Source organism: Myotis daubentonii, chromosome 12 (assembly GCF_963259705.1).
Source record: "Myotis daubentonii chromosome 12, mMyoDau2.1, whole genome shotgun sequence".
NCBI classification, from domain to species: domain Eukaryota; kingdom Metazoa; phylum Chordata; class Mammalia; order Chiroptera; family Vespertilionidae; genus Myotis; species Myotis daubentonii.
The window spans coordinates 50345074-50358951 of NC_081851.1; the positions used below are offsets into that span (position 1 = coordinate 50345074).

Genomic DNA, 13878 nt, shown 5'->3' on the forward strand with positions numbered 1-13878 from the left:
AAGAAATTTGGGAAAATATGAATTCTAAAGTTAATTGGTTTTTAAAAAGATTCTCATTCTGACTAGTGTATTTTAACACAGTACATTGAGAAAAGGAAGTTAGTAAAAAAAAAAAATTAGTACAGCAGTACCATAGTTCTAAGATTCGAATATATTTAAAACCATTTAAAAAAACATTTTAAAAAACATTATTTAAAAACATTTGTTTTTGCAGTGTTGTAAAAAAATTTTTTTGAACTGCGTGTTCATAATTGAAGTGAAGTGATGGCAGATTCTTGTTTTTTAAAGGATGCTTATTTATTAGTAAACAAGTGCACAACTTGTAAACCTGTCCTCATTGTAGGACCTAGATGTTAACTTTCTAATAAGCAGACTTATTTCTGGTGAATCCTCCTCCCCAATACAAAATCCAAATCTGTTTTCCTCTAATCTTTGCAGAAAATTAGATCAAAAATCTCATTCTTACTGTGTAAACAGCAAGCCGAGAACATGGTAATAAAAGCAACAGTGAGCAAACAACAGAAAACCTTTACATTTACTGGGATTACGACTGGAATGTTAAAAGCAGCACATACTATAAATATTCTCATTTGGAATCTTGAGGTTGGCTACTTCCATATTTGGCCTATGTTCAGCATTTCTTTCCTTTTAGTGCACTCGCTCTTGATCCCTGGTTCCTGCTTTTCTATTCTTCATGTACACATCTTCCCTCTGCTGTACGCTTTCTTCAGGTCAGCGTCTTCTTCCGTCCATATTTACCGCCTTCCCTCTGCTTCCAGCATTTAGTGCAGTGGCATATACACTCATAGGTCCTCAGTAATAATAGAATTAACTCTTCTTTTATTTGAAAACTAAAAGCATTTGATACTGGGTTCAAAAGTATATTTTTAACCAAAGAAGTGGAGAGAAGCATTTTGGTTATGGAAGAAATTGTGTTTCATAACCAACCCAAAGTTAATTAGAGAAGAAAGCTGATTATATTGATTGTATCAGCAAGTTTGAGCTCTCACTGTATGATTAAATATTTAGCATTAAAAATGTAGTTAGATGAACTAAAATTTTGGTAGTGGTCATCACCTGTTTCATAATACCTAGACCCCAAATTTTAGAGTTTAAAAATATAATAAAGGCTTTTCCCCTTTCTTTAAAAAAATTTCTTAAGCCCTGGTCAGGTTAGCTTGGTGGATAGAGTGTTAGCCCATGGACTGAAGGATCCCGGGTTTGATTCCTGTCAAGGGCATGTTCCCCAGAACACCCACTTCTGCCTCTCAAGCTCAGTGAGACTGTCATCCTCTGGTTGGGGCTTTGCTCAAGCCTGGAGTTTTCAAGTTACATTGAATGGTACTTTTAAATATTAAAATGAAATGTCATCTTATCATTAAAACTCACTGGGAAGTTTGTCTAATGTGCCCAAAATTTCTTTTTCAAGGACAACAAGGAACAAATTCCTGTGATGGCAAATGTTCCTAAATTTGTTGTATGAATGAGTTATACTTGCCACAGTTGTTCAGTGAAATGTTTACTATAATAACAAAAAGAAAATAGTAATGCAAGGCTAGAACCATCCATCAAATATATATTAAAAATATATATATTTATTGATTTGAGAGAGAGAGAGAGATATCCATTTGTTGTCTCACTTATTTATGCATTCACTGGTTGCTTATATGTGCCCTGACTATATATAGCTTTGGTGTATGGAGATGACACTCTAGCCAACTGAATTACCAGCCAGGGGAAGGGCTTTTCTCTTGCTAAGAACACTATTGCAGCTATGAAATGGGTTTGAGAATAGTATTGTAGTTTAAATAAGTTGGAGATAGCTTAAGCATTGTTAAAAATGCTTTGTAATCTAATGGTGTATAGTCTAAATGGAATGTGTTGGTAATCTTTGAGCTGTTCATTTCAGTGTCTGACAATTTCTTTTTTTAAGTGAAGGATTAAGTCTTTTTTAAGAACTAGACATTTTGCCCTAACCTGTTTGGCTCAGTGGATAGAGTGTTGGCCTGCGGACTGAAAGGTTCCAGGTTCGATTCCGGTCATGAGCATGTACCTTGGTTGCGGTCACATCCCCAGTAGGGGGTGTGCAGGAGGCGGCTGTCTATGTTTCTAACTCTATCCCTCTCCCTTCCTCTCTGTAGAAAATCAATAAAATATATATTTTTTAAAAAGAACTAGACATTTTGCCCTAGCAGGTTTGGCTCAGTGGATAGAACGTCAGCCTGTGGACTGAAGGGTCCTGGGTTCGATTCCAGTCAAGGGCACATTCCCAGGTTGTAGTCTCCATCCCTAGCGGGGGGCATGCAGGAGGCAACCGATAGATGATTCTCATCATTGATGTTTCTATCTCTCTCCCTCTGCCTTCCTCTCTGAAATCAATAAAAATATATATTTTTTAAAAGCTAGACATTTTATGAAGGCAGCGTTTTGCATATGAGTGTTTATATTTTGGGCAGATTCCTGAAAAGGTTAGTTGGGACAGCTTGTGTTCTGAGGGAAGGTAGGTAACCTTCTAGAGATCCCAATAAATAAAAATGTCAAGTTTCTGTCAATATAACAAAAAGAGGCCCCCATTATGTGTGTGGCAGGAGAAAAATTACCGTTTAACAAATCCAGGAATGATTTAGAAATGTAATCTTTTTAAAAAGTCATAATTTAACAGCCAGATATCTTAAGACTTTCATATTGTGGTTTGCTTTTTCTTGTGGGGCTTCACCATTTTTGTTTGTTTGTTTTATCTCTGTTCATTTGTGAGTATGCTTAATATAGAATTTTTCAAATTGTGGATTATGACCAAAGGGTGTGTGTGTGTGTGTGTGTGTGTGTGTAAAATTTAGTAGGTCTTGACCTAGTTGTTGTTTTCTTGGGGAGGTTTTATTTGTTTGTTGGTGAACTAAATTAGAATTATTAGACTGAATTTGGAAGTAAATAAGGGGGAATGGTTATGATTTTTGTTGTGTGTGTGTGTGTGTGTGTGTGTGTGTGTGTGTGTGTGTGTGTTTATTACTGTGGGTCGTGGCCAAACAATATGAAAGCTTCTGATTTTACAGGTTTCTTTCTGTAGTTCAGATCATATCACCACACACATTTATCTATAATAATAAAAGCATAATATGCTAATTAGACCGGACGTCCTTCTGGACGAAGCCGCAGGGGAAGGGAATGACCTGTCGCTATAATGGCAGAATGACTGCCACTGCCACTGCCACTGCTGCTGGGGCTTGAGGCACTGACAGAGGCTGTGGGGTGCGCCCATGACCTACCCACCCCTGCGTGAGTGGCCCCGAGCAGGCAACGCGTTCCATCAGCAGCCTGCCTGGCACACGTGCATGGAGGTGAAGTTGCCGGCGCCCCTGCTTTCAGGCCCCTGCTTTCAGGCCCCCGCCCCCCCCCCCCCCCCCCCCCGCCCAGCAGCTGGGGATGAGCTGGTGACCCAACAGCCTGACAGCCAGCCCAGTCCTCCCGCCACCCACCCTGATTCCACTGTTCACCATCGCTGATCCATCGGAGCCTGCAGGGGACCAAGAAGTCAGCAGTTCAGCCCGCTGGTCCCCAGTCCCGCCCCATCCATGCTTGCGGGAGGGGCGTAGGGACTAAGAAGTGGTCAATGCCGCCTCATGGCAACCAGTCGTTTGGTGGTTCCGGTCATTAGGAACACTGGCTTTTTATATCTATAGATTGCTTGTTGCCAATACCTGGCTTTTAAATGACACTCAGTAAAGCATTTTAAGAAATGGATGCCCACTTAAAGAAATACATGCCTCCAGAGAGAACCAACTGGGGAGAAATGAATAGACACATTATTATTAGATGTTAATAGTGAATGACTTCGTTACTCTAAAATTATCATGTCAATTTGAGTGTCAGGAAATACAGTATGCTGAAACTGCAAGTGAGCATTGTTCAACCTGAGGTGGATGGGCATACAGAGAAATGGACACCTCAGACCTCCTTGCCCATATGGAGTCTCCCGTTAGAAATACTGTACTTGATAAAGATGAGAGAACTGTTTTCTAATGTGTTTTGGAAACCTACTTTTAATGTTTTAAAGGCAATTTGGTCAAGTATTTATTGTTTGTTTGAAAGTGTTTTTTTTCCTTTTTAAAAATAGAATTAGCTCTGGTGAGCTGTTTGTATACTTGTATATTCAATCTGTTGAAAAAATGTCTACCTTGTTTTATCTCTGGTTAGAGCTGAGGGTTAAATAGATGTTGTAGAGGGGTGGTTCCTGCCACCACATATCTTTCAGTCATCTAAAGAAATACAGTAATGTGTACATAAATAACTATAGTATGAGATATAATATGAAAAATACTCAGAGTTTGGTATAAGCTATTAAGGGACAGAGGACAGAGGTAGCACTTTAGTTTGGGAATGAAGGAAGACTTCATGAAGGAGGGAGTCTTAAAGGATAGATCGATTTCTAAGGATATGAACAAATAATTCACAAGAAAATAATTATATATTAAGCTAACATCTTAAGATTTATTTTGCAAATAACTAATTAAAGAAATATAAATTGCCAGAACCGGTTTGACTCAGTGGATAGAGCGTCGGCCTGCGGACTCAAAGGTCCCGGGTTCGATTCCGGTCAAGGGCATGTGCCTTGGTTGTGGGCACATCCCCAGTGGGGGGCGTGCAGGAGGCAGCTGATCGATGTTTCTTCTCTCATCGATGTTTCTGGCTCTCTATCCCTCTCCCTTCCTCTCTGTAAAAAAAGAAATATAAATTGTAACAGATTATATTAATATTACATTTTTAATGACTTAAGTAGATTTTTAAAAGCATGTATTATGCTCTAGTCCAGTGGTCGGCAAACTGCGGCTCGAGAGCCACATGCGGCTCTTTGGCACCTTGCGTGTGGCTCTTCCACAAAATACCACGTGCGGGCGCGCATGTATAGTGCGATTGAAACTTCGTGGCCCATGCACAGAAGTCGGTATTTTGTGGAAGAGCCACACTCAAGGGGCCAAAGAGCCGCATGTAGCTCGCGAGCCGCAGTTTGCAGACCACTGCGAGTCTAGTCAATCTGCAAAGGGGCAGTGGTTCCCAAACGTGGTAAGACGTCTGGGAAGCTTATAAAAAATCACGGGTGGGGGGAAGGAGGTCCTAATATATGGTGACAGAAGATTTGACTTTGGGTGGTGGACACATGGTGCAATATACAGGTCTTGTAACATAGAAATCCTCACCTGAAACCTATATGTTCGTATTGGACAATGTCACCAGTAAATTTAATTTAAAAAAAACAAAAAACCTGGGACCTGGACCCCCTCCTCCCCATTCTAGAACAATTAAATGAGAATGTTTTTCATGTGTTAATCAATTGTCCATCACCATAGCTTTGTGAGGACACCCAGGTTTTATGTATATACTTAGGAGATTATATGACTTGCCCAGGAGACTAACAGAGCAGTTTGAATTCTCAGCAATCTCGTAGAACCATGCTCTTCCTGCTTGCTTGGCTACTATGTTGAAATCAGTAAACCTGTCTATCCAAAGTTGTTATAATGTTGAGAGTTGAAAAGCAAGCTAGAATGGAAACATAGACATCCTCTATTTAGATAGCAACTGACTTGCCTTTGTTTCATACCAGCAGTCACTTGGAATTAATATTCTTTATTGTTGTTTGTTTGTGATAGTATATCACCTTTCTTGATCCTCAGCCCGACCTCTTTGGAGGGGAAATGGAGAAATAAGAAACATTCTCTTGGTTGTATCACGTTGCCACAGAAGTACCCTGTTCTTGCTCTGTTCCTCTACTTGGAGATGTCTCATGAGCCTCTTTCCCCAAATCCTTAGATTATCTTGGCCTTGGGTTGCCTATTCAGAGTGATGACAGTCCTCTTTTTTTTTTTTTTTTTAATATATTTTATTGATTTTTTACAGAGAGGAAGGGAGAGAGATAGAGAGTTAGAAACATCGATCAGCTGCCTCCTGCACATCTCCCACCGGGGATGTTCCCGCAACCCAGGTACATGCCCTTGACCGGAATCGAACCTGGGACCCTTCAGTCCGCAGGCCGACGCTCTATCCACTGAGCCAAACGGGTTTCTGCAGAGTGATGACAGTCTTCTAATCTTTTTTCAGTTCAGTGATCTCTATATTTGGTGAAACTTTGGCTTTGAAAGAATCAAAACTCTAATACTTCATTTGTCCCCTTATTTCTGTATATTTGGTTTGCCAAGTATGTGTCTCCTCACATTTGACTTGTGAGTTCTTGGCCTAAAGGAACTACTTGAGTTGTAACTGTCATCCTGTACCTGTCATTTGCTCTAGAAATGCTGTTTGAAGAGAGGTGGGTTTATGAGAAAACTCTTCATTTTAACCATTCACTTATTATTTCTAGCTGTTATCTGCATTTTCAATATTATGTGTAATGATGAAGGACTTAGTCAAAGTAATTAATTCCTGATCCTCTAGTTTTCTCTGCTAATTTTGCCTTTTTTTATTTTTCTATTTGGTGACACTTTAGGAACAGAAAGAAAAGACTGCAACTGATATAGCTACAGCAAAAATGTGTGATATTTATTTTGGTAGAAGGAAGAGTTGAAGTTACTGTCTGAAATTAAAATTTAGAGTTCAGGAATTTCACTGGTCATGGTAGTTTTCCTTCCTAAATATTGTCATTTAGCCTTAACTGTCAGGTATTAAGACATTAAAAACAATCCTTATCTTACCATTTATTCAAATATTTTACATGTCAGTCAATCTTATTGTTTTAAAATGTAATTCCTGCACATTTCTTTTTTTAAACAATGTGTTATTGTTTTTTTAAATTTATTGATTTTTTTTTTTAAATAGAGAAAAGAAGGGAGATGAAGAGAAAGAGTAAGGGAGGGAGGGGGGACCGGGAGAGAGAGAAACATCGCTTTGTTGATCCACTTATTTATGCGTTCATTGGTTGCTTCTGGCATGTGCCCTGACTGGAGATCGAACCCACAACCTTGGCATATCGGGGCTGACACTCTAACTGACTGAACTACCTGGCCAGGGCTCCTATACATTTCTTTTAGAGAAATTTCTAATTTTTGTTGTTGGTGGTGGTGGTATTAAGAATGAATGGAACAATATTCCTTCAACCATCACTATTTTTTTCTGGGTGCCATACAGGAAGGTTGTTGCTTTTAAAAAAACACTAGCTTTTCTTATGTAGTCTAAAACTGTTTTTAGTTGGTTGTTTTGGATGTTTTAGGTATAGTCATAGCATTGACACCATACTATTCTATCTTTTGTTACCTAGTTTACTCTTTAATCTAGATTCAGAATAATGCTGAAAACAGTAAGGATAGTCATTACTGTTGTGAACCTGATTTTAAAGGACGTGCCCCTTGGAGGGGGAATGCCTTAAGTCTGGAGATTGGCTGTTTAATCAGATTCATATGCATGTTTTTAACTGATTTTATTTTTAAATTTCATTACACTTTAATATTTTCTAATTTTATTATAATCAGACTTTTTGGCTATAATAATGTTCACATGTTAGAATTGAGTTTTTTCTTTTTTTTATTTTATTTTATTTTATTTTATTTTATTTTATTTTATTTTATTTTATTTTTTTATGTAGACAGGTCTTTTAGACTTTATTTTTTTATTTATTTATTTTAATTAAATCTTTATTGTTCAGATTATTACATTTGTTCCTCTTTTTTTCCCCCCCATAACTCCCCTCCTCCCAGTTCCCGCCCCACCCTCCGCCCTCACTCCCCACCCACTGTCCTCATCCATAGGTGCACGATTTTTGTCCAGTCTCTTTCCGCATCTCCCACACCCCTTTCCCCCCGAAGAATAGTCAGTCCATTCCCTTTCTATGTCCCTGATTCTATTATAATCAACAGTTCATTCTGTTCATCAGATTATTTATTCACTTGATTCTTAGATTCACTTGTTGATAGATGCATATTTGTTGTTCATAATTTGTATCTTTACCTTTTTCTTCCTCTTCCTCTTCTTAAAGGATACCTTTCAGCATTTCATATAATCCTGGTTTGGTGGTGATGAACTCCTTTAGCTTTTCCTTATCTGTGAAGCTCTTTATCTGACCTTCAATTCTGAATGATAGCTTTGCTGGATAAAGTAATCTTGGTTGTAGGTTCTTGGTATTCATCACTTTGAATATTTCTTGCCACTCCCTTCTGGCCTGCAAAGTTTCTGTTGAGAAATCAGCTGACAGTCGTATGGGTATTCCCTTGTAGGTAACTGAGTTTCTTTCTCTTGCTGTTTTTAAGATTCTCTCTTTATCTTTTGCTCTTGGCATTTTAATGATGATGTGTCTTGGTGTGGTCCTCTTTGGATTCCTTTTGTTTGGGGTTCTCCGCGCTTCTTGGACCTGTAAGTCCATTTCTTTCACCAGGTGGGGGAAGTTTTCTGTCATTATTTCTTCAAATAGGTTTTCAATATCTTGCTCTCTCTCATCTTCTGGCACCCCTATAATTCTGATGTTGGTACGCTTGAAGCTGTCCCAGAGGCTCCTTACACTATCCTCGCATTTTTGGATTCTTTTTTCATTTTGCTTTTCCGGTTGGATGTTTTTTGCTTCCTCGCATTTCAAATCATTGACTTGATTCTTGCGCTCCTCTGGTCTGCTGTCGGGCGTCTGTATAATATTCGTTATTTCAGTCCGTGTGTGCTTAATTTCTAGTTGGTTCCCCAATATAAGATCGAGGGTCTTATTAGTTTTCGTGTAGATCTCATTAAGTTTATCGGCAGCTTCTAAACAGTTCTTGAGAGACCTTAAAAGTGTGGTTCTGAACTCTATATCTTCCATTGACAATTTTGTCCTGTTTCTTTGTCTCCGCATTTTGTTATGCTTCCTTGGTGCACCCCCTAGTGGTCTTTGTTCGCAGTCTTATAGATAAATCTTGATTGTTGTAGCTAATTCCAGGGAGGGTTTGACCTCCAGGCCAAGTGGCTATGAGAATCAGCTGTGTCAGCAGTGAGAGAACTTCTGTCCTCTAGGGAGGTGCTAATCTAGCCTTTGCCTGAGGCTATCCAGCAAATGCCTCTGTGCAGGGCTTGGGCGGGGCGGGTCGCACAGGATCAACAGGGTGGGCCGGAGAGAGCAGTTATGGCGGCTCTCAGTCCTGTCCCCAGGGGCTCTGCCTCTCTGAGTCCCAGCACCCGCTGCAAAGCTCGGAGAGAAAGCCGCACTCGCTCTGACCGAAGCCAGACAGTCCCGTTTCTCCCGTTTGAGTCTGGGTCCCCAAAGACTCGCCCGGATCTGGAGCTCAGAGTCTGCGACTCCCTCCCGATTGAAAACGCCAACCTCGCCCTCCGCCGCCAGCCCGCTCCGCGCACTCCGCACCTCAGAATTTGACTTCAGCACTGTGCCTCCTCTGAGTGTCCGTGTGCGTTTCTCTTTCCTCCTAGTTGTAGGACTTCCACTCAGCCAGCGTTCCTGTGGTTCTGCGTGATGTCTGGTCCGTTTTTTGGTTTCACTTTTGAAGTAGTTGTTCAAAGCAGCAAACTCTGGCGTTAACCTATGCCGCCATCTTGGTTCTCTGAGTTTTTTCTTTGTTGACTAATTTATGATCAGGTGTTCACAGAAGATTGAAAAGAAGGCATAGTTTTGTAAGCTTAAATTTTCATTTGTGTGTTTTATAGTCAGTTTTTTTAATGATTATCTCCAGTCCAAGTCAGATGGAAATATTAGACACAGTAATTGATTTGTTGCTGTTATTCAGCACATACTTTTATCAGGAGATACATAGCCCTACTTCTTTCTTTCTGTGAGTTAGTAGCCATCCTCTATACATTAGAGATTGCAAAATGGTGATAGCATTCATCCTAATTAGCTTGAGCTTATCCTGAGGTACAATTCCTATATGAGAGGCAGGATAGGTACTCGAATGGTTTTCTTTATTTGTCAGTATTTAAGATGATCATGTCTTGGTTACCTAGCATTCTTCAAAAATGAGATTTGTGGGGTATTCTTTTGTTTGTATTTATAGTTTTTAGTATCATTATGAATTTAATGGATTTAAACATCCATTGCAATTAATTGTGATTTGCATTCTAGTGTATGTCATTATTGCTAGTGAGAACCACATAACTTGACTCCTTTGCTGTATTAAGTAGGATTTATCAGTCTTTGGTAAGGGATATTTTTGTTAAGATATATGAATGCATTATAGTCTAAAGGCATAAACTACAATTTAACAAACCATTCGCTTATTGGACTGTTTAGATTTTTTTCAGGGAATTTTTATTATTACAGATGTGCAGTGAAAATGTTGGTATTTTGACTTTGATATCCTAAATTTTTACTTAGGATCTATTGCTAGATAGGTGGATCTTTTAAAAAAAAATGATCCATAAATACTTTTAAATGCTTTCAATTAAAATATTTAAATCCTGGTGTGGGTTTTTGTTTGTTTGTTTTGTTTAGAGGAAATAACACTTAATGGTTTTTTTTCTTTACAAATACATCGGAGAATCATGCAAGGCTACAGCATGGCATGCAATCCCAGGTCACAAATCTGCACACTCTTTTGCAACTGGTCCTGTGAGGGCAGAACCTTTCATCTCTCCTTTATTGTTTATTCTGACCCGCTTATTTTCAGAATAAAGAAACTCGGCCATCTTTTCTCTGGGTGACTTTCCATATTGGATTACCACCCCTGAATATACTACATTCTTTCTGGCTTTTTAAATTTTCAAGTTAAAATTCCATCTTTTGTCTTTTGACTTTGGAACTACCCCAAATAAAACATTTACTTAAGATTAAATATCATTGCCAAGTGTCTTGCATGTTTTATAATTACAAATAGCCTTAATGTTCCTCTGAAATGATGCTAATTTTACTTTATTGATGGATATAGATTGATTACAAATCCAGTGACTGCCTTGAATAAAATTAACTGGTGAATGATAAAGCTTGTATTGAAAACCAATATTTTTAGCCTCTAACCAAACTAATTTTTACAATAGTGTTGTATAATTTTATATTTTACTTTAAACTTCCTTGTATTGTGCAGTAAACTATCAAGATGTAGAATAGAAAAAACATGGCAGTATTGTACATTTTCTTAATAATTACTGTCCCTGGGATTCCACAATCTTTCTTTATGTGATTAAAAATTAAAACGTTTAAGCCCTAGCTGGTTTTGCTCAGTAAATAGAGCGTCAGCCTGCAGACTGAAGGGTCTCAGGTTCAATTCCGGTCAAGGGCACATGCCTGGGTTTCGGGCTCGGTCCCCCAGTGGGGGGGCGGGGGGGGCGGTGCAAAAGTCAGCCAATCAATGATTCTCTCATCATTGATGTTTCTATCTCTCTCATCCTCTCCCTTCCTCTCTGAAATCAATAAAAAAAATATTTAAAAAAGAAATGTTTAAAAAAATTGAGCCAAAAGCCCCTTAGTTATAAAAAAAAAAATTAAAATGGTTGATTAATACACTATAAGATGGTTAGGAGGAAGCAGTTGAAAAGTGCTTTTGTATTATTCGGTGTGTGCCCCCACCCCCCCTTTGTGGGAGGATAGCTTAAATAGTCTGTTCAGAAGTTCAGGCATGACTGTTACCAAGCTTTCTAAGTATTTTGAGGCTTCTAATAGTAATTTTTTGTCCTAAAATATATCATGAAAATTAATTGGAAAAAGGAATGAACCTAAATATACAGAAAACGAACTGGAATTGTTTTTAAAGTGAAGATTCTTAGTCTTTATTCTCAATATTTTGTTTTTAAATTACCGTTTTTTGGAAACAGCTTTTTTTTTTTCTTAAATCCTCACTCTGGGATATTTCCATTGATTTTTAGAGAGGGAAGAAGGGAGGAAAGAGAGAGAAATATTAATGTGTGACATAAACATCAATTGATTGCCTCTCATGCTTGTCCTGACTGAAGATCAAACCCACAGCCTGGGTATATGCCTTGCCCAGGAATCGAATGGGTGTGTGTGACATGGGTGTATGTGCTGAGCTTCAAACAACAGCCACCTCGCCAGGCGAACAACTTTATTGCATATAATACTCCCAGTATTTTTAAAAAACGTTTTTACTGATTTTTAGAGGAAGGGAGAGAGAGATAGAAACATCAATAATTTAAAAGTTTTTATTGATTTTTAGAGGGAGAGGGAGAAATAGAAACATGGATGACAGAGAAACATCAATGGGCTGCCTCCACTTGCACGCCCCCTACTGAGGATCAAGCCTGCAACCTAGGCATGTGCCCAGGTGGGGTAGGAAGGGGCAGAGACACCTTTTTGAGGTAACTTATGACCAAAGGCCAGTTAAGACCATGTAACAATAAGAGCAATATTTTTTGTCTCCCCCCTTCCTTTTTTTTTTTTGGTGTTAATCCTCACTGCAGGGTATTTTTTCAACTGATTTTTAGAGAGTGGAAGGGTTGCGGGGGGACAGACAGACATCCATGTGAGAGAGACATATCAATTGATCACGTATGTCCCCTCCCCCCGACCATGCACCCTAACCCGGGGCTGGGGCTCGAACCTGCATACCAGGTATGTGCCCTTGACGGGGAATCGAACCCAAGACCCTTCTGTGCATGTGCTGACGCTCTAACCATTGAATACACCAGCCAGGGCAAGACAGCCATGTTTTTCATTGATTATTAAATGTTGATGAGACTTGAAGCCTTTTGATAAAAAAATACTTATTTGGCAATCTTAATGAAAATACAGAATAATTCTTTTCCTCATAACAATAAGTGGATATAAAATGATTAACATCAAATACATCTGGAATACTGTTACAGTACATAGTTTTGTGGCAAGAAGTATACATTTACTATCTTAACAATTTTTAAGTGTGCGGTACAGTATTGTTAACAATATGTACATTGTTATACAGTGGATCTCTAGAACTATTTCATCTTGCATGACTCAAACTGTATACCCGTTGAATAACTCCCTGTTTTCCCTTTCATCCCTATCCCTGGCAACCATGATTCTACTTTCTGTTTCTATGATTTTGGTTATTTTAAATACTGCATATAGGTAGACTCCTGTAGTATTTATATTTATGATGGGCTTATTTCACTTTTTAGCATAATGTCCTCAAGGCTCATCTATGTTGTAGCATATGTCAGAATTTCCTTCTTTTTAAAGGCTGAATAATATTTTGTTGTGTATGCATACTACATTTTTAAATTCATTTATTCGTTGATGGATATTTATGTAGCTTCCTCATGGCGGTTGTGAATACTGCTGCAAGGAACATGGATGTGTCACCATACCTATTTTTAAAGGCTATATTGATTTTTTTCTCTTGCAGATATATTCGACTTTATGGGAGAAAATTTAGCAAAGAAGATCATGTTCTTTTTGTCAAGTTATTGTATGAGCTGGTATCAATTCCAAAACTGGAAATCAGCATGATGCAGGGATTTGCCCGTCTCTTGATCAACTTGTTAAAGTAAGTCAATTTTCCTATGATTTTGAATTTTTTCAAGATTTTAGGGAATGAGAACTTTATAAGTTCACTTATTTATTAAATATGTTTTTATTGATTTCAGAGAGGAAAGGAGAGGGAGAGAGAGATAGAAACATCAATGATGAGAGAATCACTGATCAGCTGCCTTCTGCACGCCCCCTACTGGGGATTGAGCTCGCAACCCAGGCATGTGCCCTGGGACCGAAGTAACCTGGGACCCTTCAGTTCGTAGGCCAATGGTCTATCCACTGAGCCAAACAGGCTAGGGCGAGAACTTTATAAGTTTAAATCATGTGTTAATTAACCTTTTAATTAAAATTCCATCTCCTCCATGAAGCTTTCTTTTCTCTAGCACACATTAAACTCTGTGTTGTATGATTATTTTATTTATACTAATTACCTTTTCTTATATAGGTTTTGAGATCCTTGAGAATATAGGGATCATTTATTCTTCTGCTTATCCCATGGTACCAATCACAATGCTGGAAAC

General features: G+C 38.6%; 1 protein-coding gene across 4 annotated transcripts in view; it reads left to right on the forward strand.

Annotated features, from left to right (window-relative positions):
- Positions 1-13878, forward strand: part of PSME4 (proteasome activator subunit 4) — a 90646-nt gene that overhangs the window by 5545 nt on the left and 71223 nt on the right. For all 4 annotated transcript variants that reach the window (XR_009447973.1, XM_059659824.1, XM_059659823.1 and 1 more), the window contains exon 2: positions 13230-13370. Coding sequence is in view for 3 of the 4 variants with exons in the window: in XM_059659824.1 (XP_059515807.1) it covers positions 13230-13370 (141 nt within the window). In the remaining variant the exon portion in view is untranslated. The remainder of the gene's footprint in view (positions 1-13229; positions 13371-13878) is intronic.